This window comes from Chrysemys picta, chromosome 11 (genome assembly GCF_011386835.1).
Source record: "Chrysemys picta bellii isolate R12L10 chromosome 11, ASM1138683v2, whole genome shotgun sequence".
Classification (NCBI taxonomy): Eukaryota; Metazoa; Chordata; order Testudines; family Emydidae; genus Chrysemys; species Chrysemys picta.
In genome coordinates, this window is record NC_088801.1 from 21,339,991 (window position 1) to 21,354,607 (window position 14,617).

At 38.8% G+C, this 14,617-nt stretch overlaps 1 protein-coding gene across 1 annotated transcript in view; it reads right to left on the bottom strand.

The window, feature by feature from the left end:
- The window catches only part of LRP1B (LDL receptor related protein 1B), a 1,261,104-nt gene that overhangs the window by 420,612 nt on the left and 825,875 nt on the right, over positions 1-14,617 (bottom strand). The window contains exons 31-32 of the mRNA XM_065561615.1: positions 11,703-11,877; positions 11,051-11,145 (exon numbers count right to left, since the gene is read on the bottom strand). Of these exons, the coding sequence (XP_065417687.1) occupies positions 11,051-11,145; positions 11,703-11,877 (270 nt within the window). The remainder of the gene's footprint in view (positions 1-11,050; positions 11,146-11,702; positions 11,878-14,617) is intronic.

A 14,617-nucleotide genomic window follows, 5' to 3' on the forward strand; every position in this document is an offset into this window, starting at 1 on the left:
TGGTTCCCAATCCTGCTGGAAAGGCGTAACGAGTGGGGTTCCGCAGGGGTCTGTTTTGGGACCGGCTCTGTTCAATATCTTCATCAACGACTTAGATATTGGCATAGAAAGTACGCTTATTAAGTTTGCGGATGATACCAAACTGGGAGGGATTGCAACTACTTTGGAGGACAGGGTCATAATTCAAAATGATCTGGACAAATTGGAGAAATGGTCTGAGTTAAACAGGATGAAGTTTAACAAAGACAAATGCAAAGTGCTCCACTTAGGAAGGAAAAATCAATTTCACACATACAGAATGAGAAAAGACTGTCTAGGAAGGAGTACGGCAGAAAGGGATCTAGGGGTTATAGTGGACCACAAGCTAAATATGAGTCAACAAACATGATTCTGGGATGCATTAACATGTGTGATGTGAGCAAGACACGAGAAGTCATTCTTCCGCTCTACTCTGCTCTGGTTAGGCCTCAGCTGGAGTATTGTGTCCAGTTCTGGGCGCCGCATTTTAAAAAAGATGTGGAGAAATTGGAAAGGGTCCAAAGAAGAGCAACAAGAATGATTAAAGGTCTTGAGAACATGACCTATGAAGGAAGGCTGAAAGAACTGGGTTTGTTTAGTTTGGAGAAGAGAAGACTGAGAGGGGACATGATAGCAGTTTACAGGTATCTAAAAGGGTGTCATGAGGAGGAGGGAGAGAACTTGTTCACCTTAGCCTCTAAGGATAGAACCAGAAACAATGGGTTTAAACTGCAGCAAGGGAGGTCTAGGTTGAACATTAGGAAAAAGTTCCTAACTGTCAGGGTGGTTAAACACTGGAATAAATTGCCTAGGGAGGTTGTGGAATCTCCGTCTCTGGAGATATTTAAGAGTAGGTTAGATAAATGTCTATCAGGGATGGTCTAGACAGTATTTGGTCCTGCCATGCGGGCAGGGGACTGGACTCGATGACCTCTCGAGGTCCCTTCCAGTCCTATAATCTATGATTCTATGATTGATTCTATGAAAAGTCCACAGAATTCCCGCATTTTGGTTCATTTTCCAAATAAATCCTCAGTATAGGAAGACACACATTATCCTTATCCTGATACATGTTTTTGAGAAAATGCAGACCTGATATGTGATAATGCACCAATGTGGTAACCCTTACACATGAATGAAGATAAAATGTATTAGGAATATTACTAGAAATAAGCAATGTACATTTTTAATGTACTCTTTATGAAATGCAAAATTCCAACTACCACTTTTTTCCAATACCTTCAAATACAGTATAGGTTAGGGAAAATGGAACATGTGTGATGGAAACCTAGTAAAACAAAACAAAAAACACACACAAAAATTAAGAACAAGGGAAAGAAGGCCAGGTGTTTTGACTGGATTATATCTTAGTTCTATATAAAAATGTATATTCTGACAGCTTCAGAATACAGTATAAATAGTCACAATATAAATGTTCAGGAGCCCAAAGGAAAAACAAGAAAAAAGTTTGGGATTACTGAAACCTCATAATAAGATAGTAAACTACAGTACAATCCAATGAGTTTATTTCACACCCAAAATATAGCAACATGCACATACCCCCAGTGGCAGTATAATAGAGCACAAAGAGATCCACTTCAATAAACTAAAAATATGTTCCCATATTTTGTTTACTGAGATACAGGAGAACACTAAAAGTGGGTCAAGTATCCTCACAGAGCTTCTACTTGGCTACTATGCTAGCAAACCAGCAAATAATGATTATATGGAAGCCAGCATAGAAATTACAAGGAGTCCGGTGGCATCTTAAAGACTAACAGATTTGTTTGGGCATAAGCTTTCGTGGGTAAAAAACCACTTCTTCAGATGCACGGAGTGAAAATTACATAATGACATTAAATAATGGCACATGAAGAGAAGGGAGTTACCTCACAAGTGGACAACCAGTGTTGACAGGACCAATTTGATCAGGGTGGATGTAGTTCACTCCCAACAATAGATAAGGAGGTGTCAATTCCAGGAAAGGCAAAGCTGCTTTTGTAATGAGCCAGCCAATCCCAGTTCCTGTCCCTATTCAAGCCCAAATTAATGGTGTTAAATTTGCAAATGAATTTTAGTTCTGCAGTTTCTCTTTGAAGTCTGTTTCTTAAGTTTTTTTGTTCAAGTATAGCTACTTTTAAATCTGTTACAGAATGTCCAGGAAGATTGAAGTGTTCTCCTACTGGCTTTTGTATGTTACCATTCCCGATGTCCAATTTGTGTCCACTTATTCTTTTACGTAGGGACTGTCCGGTTTGGCCAACGTACATGGCAGAGGGGCATTGCTGGCACATGATGGCATATATAACATTAGTAGACATTCAGGTGAATGAGCCCCTGATGGTGTGGCTGATGTGGTTGGGTCCTCTGATGGAGTCGCTAGAGTGGATATGGGGACAGAGTAATGTGCCATTATATAATGCCTGCATCTGTAATTTTCACTTCATGCATCTGAAGAAGTGTTTTTTTTACCCATGAAAGCTTATGCCCAAATAAATCTGTTAGTCTTTAAGGTGCCACCGGACTCCTTGTTGTTTTTGTGGATACAGACTAACACAGCTACCCCCTGATACTTGACAGCATAGAAATTATAAATGACACTGATCACTTCCAGGATACAGAAGGTTTGTAGACTACTACTGTAGCCTCAAGGACCCTCTAACTAGCCAACTTAGATATTTATACTATACTCATTACCATGTATCAGAGTGTCTAACAAATACCTTTTCTCTCCCCCCATAGCTAAAACTGCCAAAGCCGAAGAGTAAGAAGATACCCTGAAGGTACTAAAAATGGCAGCATAAAAGAAAGATGACGCCAGACCATGCCTAGATCTTGGACAAAGCCTCTGTCAGCCAGAAATTTGCTGAGTTTCTGCAGATGACAGCTCCTGAAGAATCTTCAGGAACATAGACTCAGGTCTATAGAGAAGGCCCTGAAAATTCAAATATCCTTTTGGTAAACCCTCTAATGCTCTGCTTAAGGGATTTGGAGTGGTAGTTCTCCTACTCACATCCATTATTAGTTTCCCCATGAAAGTCTCCTGTCAAAAATGCATAGCTAGATACTTTAGCTGCCTGTCAGAGGCTATTTTCTATTATGGAGCTACTCCAAAACCAATATATACTTCATGTAGGGTGCTCAGAAAGAACTTTGAAGGGCAGGAACAGAACCCAGATCACAAGTCCCAGTCTAGTGCCTTTACCGCAAGACCAACTATCCTCTCATAGCCTTCTTTCTCCCGCACTCCTGCTTTCCTAAGAAAGCATTCAGTCACAGCTTCTCTCACAGTTCAGCTAGAAGTGTCAGTGATGCATCTCTGACCATATTTCCTTGGCTCATCTGGTTTTAGTCCTGTGTAGTATGTTATCTCTTCAGAAAATGTGTCTTCCTGTGCCCATGGAAGGAGTTTAGTGTATTGTAGAAACATGTCAGGTCCTTTCTGATTCTCTTACATCCTCTGTTGATGAAAGGACTGCATACTATGTCAACACTAAACAGTATTGAATCCATCTTTCTTTCTTTCAGAAGACTCAGAGAGAAGGTTAAGATGATTGTGTAATTATGTGAAGTGCCACATGATTCCTATTCTATCATCCCTCCTGTTCAATGCCTACATGAAACTACTAGGGGAATATAAGAAGATAATTTGGTGTGTAGTGTTATAAGTATGCTAATGACTCTCAGTTGTGTCTCCATTTCTTTAGATCTAGACAGAACAGTGGTTTGACTTGCACAATCTACCAGAGATCACATATTAGATGATCCCCCCGATGTTGTGATTCAACTGATATAAAGACAGAGGTAATTGTGATGAGTTGGAGAAACAAGAGTTGCAGGAGATAAGAGTTAATTTCAGCTTCTTTGATAGAGGGATTTGCTTTAGTTTTACTATCTACATTCATAATCTGGGGACCTAATGGTTCCTTGGGTGCTTCTGAGTGTTCATAGTGGCCAATATTCCCATCCCACCCACTTTTAGTTTTGCTTTCTCTTTCTCCATTTTTCTTCTTCAGTAGAATTGGAAGGTATCTGTATTATTTGTAATATTTTCTACATCTGCCACTCCTGATTTGTGTTTATCAATTTTCTTCAATATTTTGCTTAAAAAAATAAGTCTAACTGATGTCAGAGTGGCTGACCCCTCTTTTTATCTATAACCATTAACCTCCAAAGAGTGCGTAGTTGAGTATTTAAATGTAGGCTGCAGACCTTCAGTGCTAGAATGTGAGAAAAGGTCAGGGTCTGAATCTGCTGCATAGTTCTGTCTCACATCATGGACAGGACTACAGTGCAGTGGAAGTCCTGGAGTGTGTATACACAGCCCACAAAGTGGATAGGTCTGACAGAGGAGTGAGTGCTAGATGATTGCTAGAGAGATGTGCAGAATCAGCACATCTCTCAGGTAACCTTTGTTCCAGCTGCAAATAAAAACTGCTGTCCTCAGCAGAATAACCCAAGGAGGAGGGGAAGTAAATACTCCCTGCTCTTCTTTGGGGTTGAATTTCCCCCTCCGGTATGATGGCTGAACCCACAAATAAATACAAAACTAGAGTTTTTACAATGACACCCCTCCCCCCCACACACACACACTTAATGTGTGGTGTACCATAAAACTGAATGTGTGGTGTACCACAAAACTCTCTCAAAGGAAAATACTTTCATTTGGAAAGGAGAATATTTTGGATTTCTGCATGTGTGCATTACCCCCATTAAGAAGGACATTCTTTGGCAATCTCTACAACAACTTTCTTAGATAAGATGATTCTGGAGATCTAGTAAACAGGAAATAACAGAGAACATTTGTTATCTAATTTAAAACCAATTTTATTTATGAAAACCAACCATATGGATCAATTTAATTATGCCTCCATCCTGGTGAAATATTGTTTGGAAGAATGTTAGCCATTCCTGCACCAATCTGCACCTTCATGCAACTTGAACCCACCACCCGTTAGGCAATAAATTCAAGAATTTTTTTGTAAATAACCTCCCTCCCCCCATGGTAATCCATTCATACATGAGTTTATCATTCTCTGGACATTCTGTCCTCTTAACATTCTAATGATGGTCTTAATGGTTGTACCCATAAACAACTGATTGAAATTAAAATTAGAATAAATTAATAATTCAGCAGGTAGCAAAATTGGAGAGGGGAGTTCTATATTGACAATTGGCTAACAAATACAAGTTTGATTTTAATATACTTGGAGATAAATTTGCCTAGTGTGAATTTTGATTTAAATATGAAAATAGCTCCAATTAGTGAATTAAAATCCAAGTCTAAACAGCTCTGAGCACTTAGTACAACTGAAACTGAGCAATAAATAGTAATCGGGAATGTTTAGTTTAACAATGGATTGCTTGGAATGCTGCTTTCTACTTAAAAGGAACAAAGTTATTCAGCCAAAACTGCCTGAAGGCTTCAATTACTCACTCTGTCGCAGTACAAACTCATAAAATGCAAGTTTACTGTTTTGATAAGATTATGATGAACTTCTATTTCAAGAATGTTGCACACACAGATTAGAAGACAAGCCAGCAACATAGGCCCATCTGTTATTGAGTCTTCTTTTCACCAAATAAAAATAACTCCAGTGAATCCGCCACACAAAATATGTTCAAATAGTAACAAAGAATCAGACAAAACAAAAGAATATTTCTGAGCATTGCTGCAATTCAGAGTTCCATTCAGATGTTACAAAGGCTTTTCTCTGGCTTAACCAAAAGTTTCAGAACTCTTGTAAGAAAGCCCGGTTTTGTGAAATTATAGCCCAGTTTTAAAATTAATTCTCATTATAATTGCTCAATGACTAGTAGCCAAGAGGGGAAGGTACGGTGTCCCTAGCCTCTGTTTGCCAGAAGCTGAGAATGGGTGACAACGAATGGATCACCTGATGATTTCCTGTTCTGTTCATTCCCTCTGGGGCACCTGGCATTAGCCACTATTGGAAGACAGGATACTGGGCTAGATGGACCATAGTTCTGACCCAGTATGGCCATTCTTATTTTCCTTATGCTAATTCTTTACTTCTTGGAACAAGTCATTCTAGAGCACTGTAATGGGGGCCCTCACCCATGGTGCAGCCCGCAGTGGTCCCATGCGGTGCTGCAATTAAGTTTCTGCCTCAGTTTCCCCTACTGGTGTTCAGTAAATCCAATAAGGCTTATGTCTACTGAATAGTGTCCCTTCAGGGATCTAGTTTATATAATCTAAAGGCAGAGAATTACATAAATAGGCCTCCACCCCGGCATCCTTGCTGGAGGCGGGGCGGGACTGAGTTAACCGTAGTCTACTAACCCCACTTATGTCCATGTCTCGTACAAGTGAGGCCTCGTTGACCCAGAACCCTCTTCTGGAGTCAAGGCCTCTGTCATTAGTTAGGAAAGGGTCTCTCCTCTTGAGTCATGGTCCCCACAGGGGTCAAACAGTGATGACACTTCCTCAGAACAGCACATAATTCCTTTGATCTGGGGCTCACATGCTACCTAGTGAAGTCCTTTGATGGTTTTGCTGAGGGTTGGCATTCATAGCTCTTCCCTTTCAAAGCCTCCCCCACCTAGGAGCACTCTTCCTTAGATTCCTTTCCTGGTGAGCTCCCTGAGAAGTCCTCTCTTTGGAAACTTTGTCTTTCTGTATTCTGGGAACTGTTCCTCTGCTCAGGAAGCTCTTTTCTCTAGAAGATCCCACTGGGAGTAGATTCTTAGCTAGCTTGCCTGGGGAATTCTTTTCCCAGGTATCTCCTCCCTGTGTTCTCTCCTGCCTGAGGCCACATCACCTGTTATAAGGCCCAGCTGTTCCTTAACTAATTAACTACTGTCCAGCTACACAGGCAATCAGTTATCCCCAGGTGGATCTGGGCTGGTTCATTTTCTTTAGCAGAGCTTGTCACCAGCAGGCTGACAGCATGACCGCCAGCTAACCTGTAATAAACACACAAGAGAATAATAGCTAGTGCTAAGTAATACTCAGGAGTTGGTTCAAGAAGTAACTATAGTTGAACAAGTGAGTAATAGTGAACCTAAATAATTAAGCTCAACATCCTAAAGAGAGAAAAATGCAAAATAACTAGAGTAGTAAGATGAACTTTTGAAAGAGGGATTTAAAAGAAAAAAAGAAGAAGAAGAGGATGCTAGACAAAGATTCTGAAGTCAAAAATAAAGAAATTGTAATTTTCACCCTCATTTCCACAAAGGCATTACTTGAATGTGTGGCAAGTTTCATCCCCAACTCAGCTATATTATTCTGCTCAGCCACTCCTCCTCTTAGGGCTGGTCTACACTGGGGGGGGAGGGGGTCGATGTAAGGTACGCAACTTCAGCTACGGGAATAGCGTAGCTGAAGTCGACGTATCTTATTTTGACTTACCTCGAGTCCTCACAGCGCGGGATCGATGGCCGCGGCTCCCCCATCGACTCCGCTACCGCCGCTCGCCCTGGTGGAGTTCCGGAGTCGACGGGAGCGCGTTCGGAGATCGATATATTGCGTCTAGATGAGACGCGATATATTGATCCCTGATAGAGCGATTACTATCCGTCAATTTACAGCTGCTCTGTTGAGGCCCTTCCTCTCTCTAGTTGTATAAGCTTTGCTTCCTTTGCTCCACTCCCATTCAGCTAGCACCATTGGTTCTCTCTTGCAATTTAAAATGCTGATGCACTTGACACCATTCAGCTCACTCCCAACATTCCATATTGTCTTTGTCCAGTGAACATGAAACCTGAAACTTTTACTTGCCCGAAACTCCTGAGAAATAGAACTTTTCCAAGTTTATTTAAACCCATTTCTATTTGAAGTGCATATGCAGGGATTGTATACTTTTCTATGAAGGATTAAAACAACAACTCAGATTGCTTCACAACATAATATTTAAAAACATCACAAGGAACTTGACAACTCTTTAAAAATACAAGGAAACTGCATTTTATGGTGATTTTTTTGTATTTTTTTCTCATTTACCAAGACGTATGCTGTCCTTGTCTTCTCTCTTCACAACCATCTCCTGATTTGCAAGAAACATTCCACTATTGTAAAAAGTACATTATAGGGAGTATGACAGCAAACCCTATATTAAAGTTGCCTAACACTTTCTACCTTAAAAAGGTTCTTGAGACCTCTTTTTACTCTGAAATTTTGTAGGGGGAAAACTCCTAGGATTGGAGGGGTGCCTTTTTCTGACCCTGTGAAAATCCACATAGATTTGGCAGTTCTAAGATGCTTAAAATCACCATTTTGCTCCTGTGACTTTGGAATTACAGCTTGTTTTTGGTAGCATGCTACAAATCCTCCACATTCTATAACACTGCACACATGCTTTGCCATTTTGCTTCAGCATTTGATACAGAAATGCACGGCAACATTAATTCTCACATTTACCAATGTTCAGGTACACGTCTCCATGACCTTATTCTTCCAATGCTATATTTGTATATAATTTTTATTTTAAGTTATGTTTCCCTCTTCATATACCTTGTTTTCCTGCTGTGATGGTCTTATACTAACACATCCAATTATAGTTTAATCACTAGCACAATCCTACATGCCCATCGATAACACAAAGAGTTAATTTATTCATTCTAGATGAATCTGTTAAGTATCTATTATGGTTAGGTTACTAATAGTAATAACCCTCCAAATATTTTTAAGAAAAAGTTTCCCACAATAGCTCACCCAGGCCTTTATTATTTAACTAAGCACTGTCATCAGCGGTGGTTCTCAAACAGAAATATGCATACTACTGGGGGTACCAGAGATCTAGATATTTGTTTAGTTTTACAACAGGCTACATAAAAAGCACTAGCGAAGTCATTACAAACTAAAATTTCATACAGACAATGACATGTTTACACTGTTCTATATACTATACACTGAAATATAAGTACAATATTTATATTCCAATTGATTTATTTTATAATTGTATGGTGAAAATGAGAAAATAAGTAATTTTTCAGTAATAATGTGCTGTGACACTTTTGTATTTTTTTGTCTGATTTTGTAAGCAAGTAGTTTTTAAGTGAGGTGAAACTTAGGGGTAATGCAAGACAAATCAGACTCCTGATTTGTAGTCTGGAAAAGTTGAGAGCCATTGGTCTATAGGATGACTATCAGAAACTATGCAGATAACACTATGCCATTAAATGTTCTTAAATGTTCCTCAACTAAGGTTATTTCACTACTGAATGCAAATGTGAAAATTCTCAAAAAAAAAAATCTCAAACCAGTTAAAAAGTTGTTTATCCTAAATAGTTCAATTGAAGCCGAAGTTGTCAGACTGATGGTTGAGGGGCGGTGACTGATTTTGACCAACGCAAAGTAAATTTTTAAGATTGGGGCTGCAGCTGTGGCAATACTGCTATACATCCAGCAATGGAGTATACCACTTTTCTTTCACCCGCACATGCAGTTTAGCTTGCTTTGCATCTTAGTTAATACAAACTGCCTTTTTGCATGTCTTCTCAAGAAGACCATATGACCCTATGATCATATTCACAGTCAATGTAAAGTGTTCTGCACAATTAAGATAAGCACTGAAGAAACTGCTTTAGTCCACATTTAGTCCACCTTTATAAGGCTGTAATCAAGCAGTATCCTAATCTTGCATATTGAATCCCTTTCTATTTTTTATCATCTTGTATACCATAGCAGATTTAGCTCTTGAACTTACCTTTTTATCTCCAAGCGCATAATTTATCTCTGTGTCTCATGACACATGTGAAACTATACCAGTGTGAGGGAAAAGGTTGTCGAATATTTTCCATAGGAGGTTTATTCTCTGGATTGTGCAGTAAGATTTATTCCAGGATTTGGCAATAAAGTGCCTGTACTGAATTATCTCTAATTTATATTCTTAAAACGTAAAAGGTATCAAAAGAGAAATACCAGAAACTGATTTTCAGAATGAAAAGCACTTTGCATTTGCTTTAATGCCAATTTAATTATTTCAGCTATTTTTCTCTTGCTTACTTTGCATATTCATGCTTACTAAATATGATACCATAAAACAATATGTGATAAAAATTCTCTAATTATAAGACTTATGTTCAAAAAGATAAAATGAATAATGGGATATTTAAACACCCAGAAGAAATGAAATACCAGAAAGAAAACGGAATGACCATCATCACAAAAGACAGGAATAAAACATGATAGCAGATAATTTTGTCAAAAAGAGTCATAATGTTAATAGTTTCTCACATACTATATCCTAGCTAATATATCAACGGTATTAAAAATAAATGTTAACATATTACATCAATGGCACACATTAAGCAGTATTAATGTTTAGTAAAAAGCAGTTATAGGTAGTACATTTACTTCTATTTCTGTCCTTTGCTATAAACTAAAATTTAAGGGCCAAATTTTCTTTCATCAGAAAGATGGGATTCTGAGCAGACGTCTGTGGCCCACTTCCCTACCACTTCACACCGCAGCAGAAAAGCGGCTCTACTATGGAACACCACCTCTTCAGGGGGAACAAATGGGAGGAATTAATGAAGTCACATATCCAACACCTTTATTTCTGCAATGGGTGCAGACAACCGTCTGGAGATATGTTCCAGACTGAGCATTGAGTGGTTGTGAGCCTAAAGCTTGAGTTCCCATATCTTTCCTTCCTATACCCATGACAGAAACACACCCATTATATTATATTCGAAGACTTATATATTCAAAGACTATATCCAACGGTCTTTGTTGGGTCAAAGAATATGCCTCTAGGATAATTAACTTCAACTTCAACCTATATAATATCAATTGCAGTCCTTTATGCAAGTTCATACAGTTATAACAAATCTACTCTAACTCCCATTGACTCCAATGGGCAGTGGACTCTGTCCAAATGCCTTAAAAGGATAAAATAAAATAATGACAATTAAATGTATATTACATATTCTAAATATATGTATGTTTCTTAATATCTTCTATATTACTGATATATACTACATGAAACACAGCACTTTAAATATCACATAAAATAATTTCAATATTTAAAACAACTTTAAATAAAAAGGAATATCATAAAACAATATTTACCAACTGGGTCTTTTTGATTCTGAAAGAGTATTTTGCTGTTACTGCCATCCATGTTTGCCATATTAATTGTGTTCCCATCAGTCCAGTAAAGCTTCCTTAACAAGAAACAAGACTGACTGAAAATTTGGTTTCATATACGCCATGTCCTAAATGTGTCAGTTTTGAAAAGATGATCAAATGAATAGTATATACAATGTTGTTACAATATGAATGGCTGTACTACCTAGTTCATAATAAGGTTTGTTACAAAAGCCTTCTGTATTCAGTGCAAGAAATTCTGTATAAAAGTTTTGAAGCACATGCATTTGGGACAAATAAAGTAGAAATCAGCAAGTCTAGCACCTGTACTTATGCTTTTTCTCACACACACACTCTCTCTCTCTCTCTCTCTCTCTCTCTCTTTTCTTTTCCCTTGCTGACCTGCAATTATATAAGGCATGCTAATGAAATGTCAGAAATAATTGTAATAAGATCTATCTGTATTATTAAGACTGAGAAAATGAGTTGTCAAATCCAAGATATTCAATATTTTTTCATAGTAGTCCTAAAAATAAAAGCAAGTACTGAAAAGCCACCATGCCTAGTGACAAATACAAGGAATCTTTCCATATATTTTATGAAATCCCACCAGTTAAGAATAATCATACTTTACCCCCTGACAGGGTGAACTGCAAGACACTGGGGTTTATCAATTCCATGGATGATTGAGGTTTTCAAAGAACCATCTAAATGTGCCACATTAATTTGAGTTTCATCAAACTCCGAGCTAATCCAGTACAAATTTCGTGACACCCAATCCACTGCAAGGCCTCTAATACTCTGAATATCTGCAAAACATGAAAGAGCAAATTAAAAGTGAATATAGGTTGTTCATTTGGTTTCCTTTCCAAATAAATTATTTTCTGTTTTAGGGGAAAATAATTTATATTTTAATTTGTTAGCAAAATTGTTCAAGATAGCAATCTCATTCACTTATCAACCATTGTTAAACCATGAATAATCGTTAATGTTCTGCTGAGCCAGATGAAAGCCTACAGCAACAATTAACATTGAAATTGCACTAAACAGTCAATAATTCTCAGGAAACACCGAGGAGTAAAAAATAGACATCAATCGTATTGTCCAAGGATAATAACCAAATGTAAACTGTATAACTGGTAGTGCCTTTTCCAATTTAGGGGGAAAGCATTATTTGTTTGTTTTCAATACCTCTGCAACAGGTGTGCTGTTTAAAAAGCGTCAGTTTGACAAACATGATTTGGAAGAAATCACCCTCCCTTAACAGGTTCAGAGATTAATTTCTATTTTTAAAGTTAATTTATACAAAATCAATCATGATGTGTGACGAAATCTCATGTTCACTCTCAGGGGGATGATGGTTCATAGGCGGGCTGTTAAAAGGCCTCCTCAAACAATGAGCCCAATTGCACTGACTGATGCCATTGGAGTCCAGCATGATTCCGGAAGTGCTGTTTCTCCCTACTTTCTCAGCATCAAGGAAGGCACTGGCACCAAAGATACAGATCCAGCGTCACTGGTCAGCACCTGAGCCAAAGAAAGCACTAAGGAAGACCCCAAACCTGAGGACTCCAGTAATGTAGGAAGATAGATACAGCATTGCCAGTGTTGTAGTACCTAATTCCAGAACTGGACTCCAACTAGGATCTGGAAAAAGGTGCTGGTCCCTGTAATGAAGGCTTCAACTTGCTTTCTCTGTGGGACATAGAAGCCAAGGATGGCATACTATGTAGCCCTGTACAGAACAAAGGCCTTGAACCTGGATCATATCCAAACTTCTTACAGCCTCCTTCCTGACACAAGCCAGCACCAAAGTCTACTATTCTTTACAGGTTCAGCCACAAAAGTCCAGTAAACCAAGCACCAAACTGGGAATGACTACATCAAGTTAGATGAGACACTGGATATGAACATCAAATTCAGGAATACTATAGAGGCAAGACATACACTTCTAGAATCCATATGTTTCAAGATCTTGGCCATGATGCCAGAACTATCATTATCAATCTAAAAACTACTACTGGGGGAAAAAAACCCTAAATCAATGCATATACATAAAAAAGGTATATTAGAGGAATCTGATCAAAGACCAGAGTCCAGGGGCAGCACAGTTCTGTCCACAGCTAACTGAGAAATAGAAGGGACTAAGGCAAGTGGAGCCACAAGGCACTCTTACCACCTTGTTCCAAATGTTTGAAGCTACTCACATGGCCAATATTAGAGCTTTCCAGTAGGCTCTGAAACTCTGCATTTTTTTTTATTAAATAGTTTATACAACAACTCAATTTTTTTCTGGCATTCAGCCACTTCAGCTGATAAACTCTTTTTTTCTAGAAGAATTCCAGCACCTCAGTTCAGGTCCAACATACAGAACTCATAGTCTGTGTGGTTTTTGATCTGGCCACTGTTGACTCCATCACCGGATTCATGAATACAGTGGGAAACACATAACATTCTCCCCAAAATACATATATCAGCCAACTTAGAAACATCCAAAATTAAATGAAAATGCTGACACTTCTTCACCAGTTGATCTAGAAAAGAATACAAGTACACCACCGGAATATTGCAAAGGAGAGCATAGTCTCGCTACTTGTCAAAATTTGACTTGGGATTGTCTGGAGACGGGCTAAAGAAAAGCTTTCAATATTACTTATTTGATCATAAAAATGAGAAAAGGTACAACCCTCCACAGAAGTGCTATTTTCCTTGTACTGTTCTTGTTTGGATTTTGCCTCTGAGGAGTCAACCATCATTTCAGTTTCTGAATAGATACATATACCTCCAGAAAGTCCTCATTAATCTGGCCCTCCTGATTTCAAGCAGGTGGTTTAGAATGTTGTGTTCATAGAGAGGAGAGGAGACCTGCTGCTGAAGAGGAGACCTGCTGCTCCTAGTACAGGAATTGACACTGGTTGCACCAAAATGGTCAATGAAGCCAACAAATGGAGTAACATCAGTACTGGTGAATACTGGTGCTGAGTAGGTGGAGACAGCAGAGTTCAGATCCCAGAGCCAATGCAGTCTCTGCATTCACAGTGCAGAGCACTTCAAAACAGCACGGTGCAATCTACTTATGTGCTATCAAATCTGAAAATATTTCAGTTGCTCCCTCCTGGAATGTACAAGCTTTGTGTAAAAAAAACAGGAATCAAATGCTGAGACTTTGGTGACTGGAACTTCTCAAGGCAAGCAGAGTGCCTTCTTCAGGGGCCAATACCTCACTTTGGTAGGGGAAAAAAGAAAAAAAAAAGTCACCCTTCAGTACTAGAAGGATGGCACCCAACTGATACCTCAACTCAGCTCAGGACATCCCTACATCTTTCTGAGGAGAATTATTTGCAGGCTGGCAGGGGAACAATCAGTCTAGGCTTTCCCTGGACCTGCACCAGTGTGGTTGATGTCAAAATGCTTGGTGCTCCTCACTGGAGATCAACTTTTGTGAAACACAACGAGCCCAGTAAGCATTAGGAATATCAGTATTTCTACAGAAGGATATTGGTGTTTCTACAGAAGGATGAGGAGTACAACTGAGGACACATTATGCAC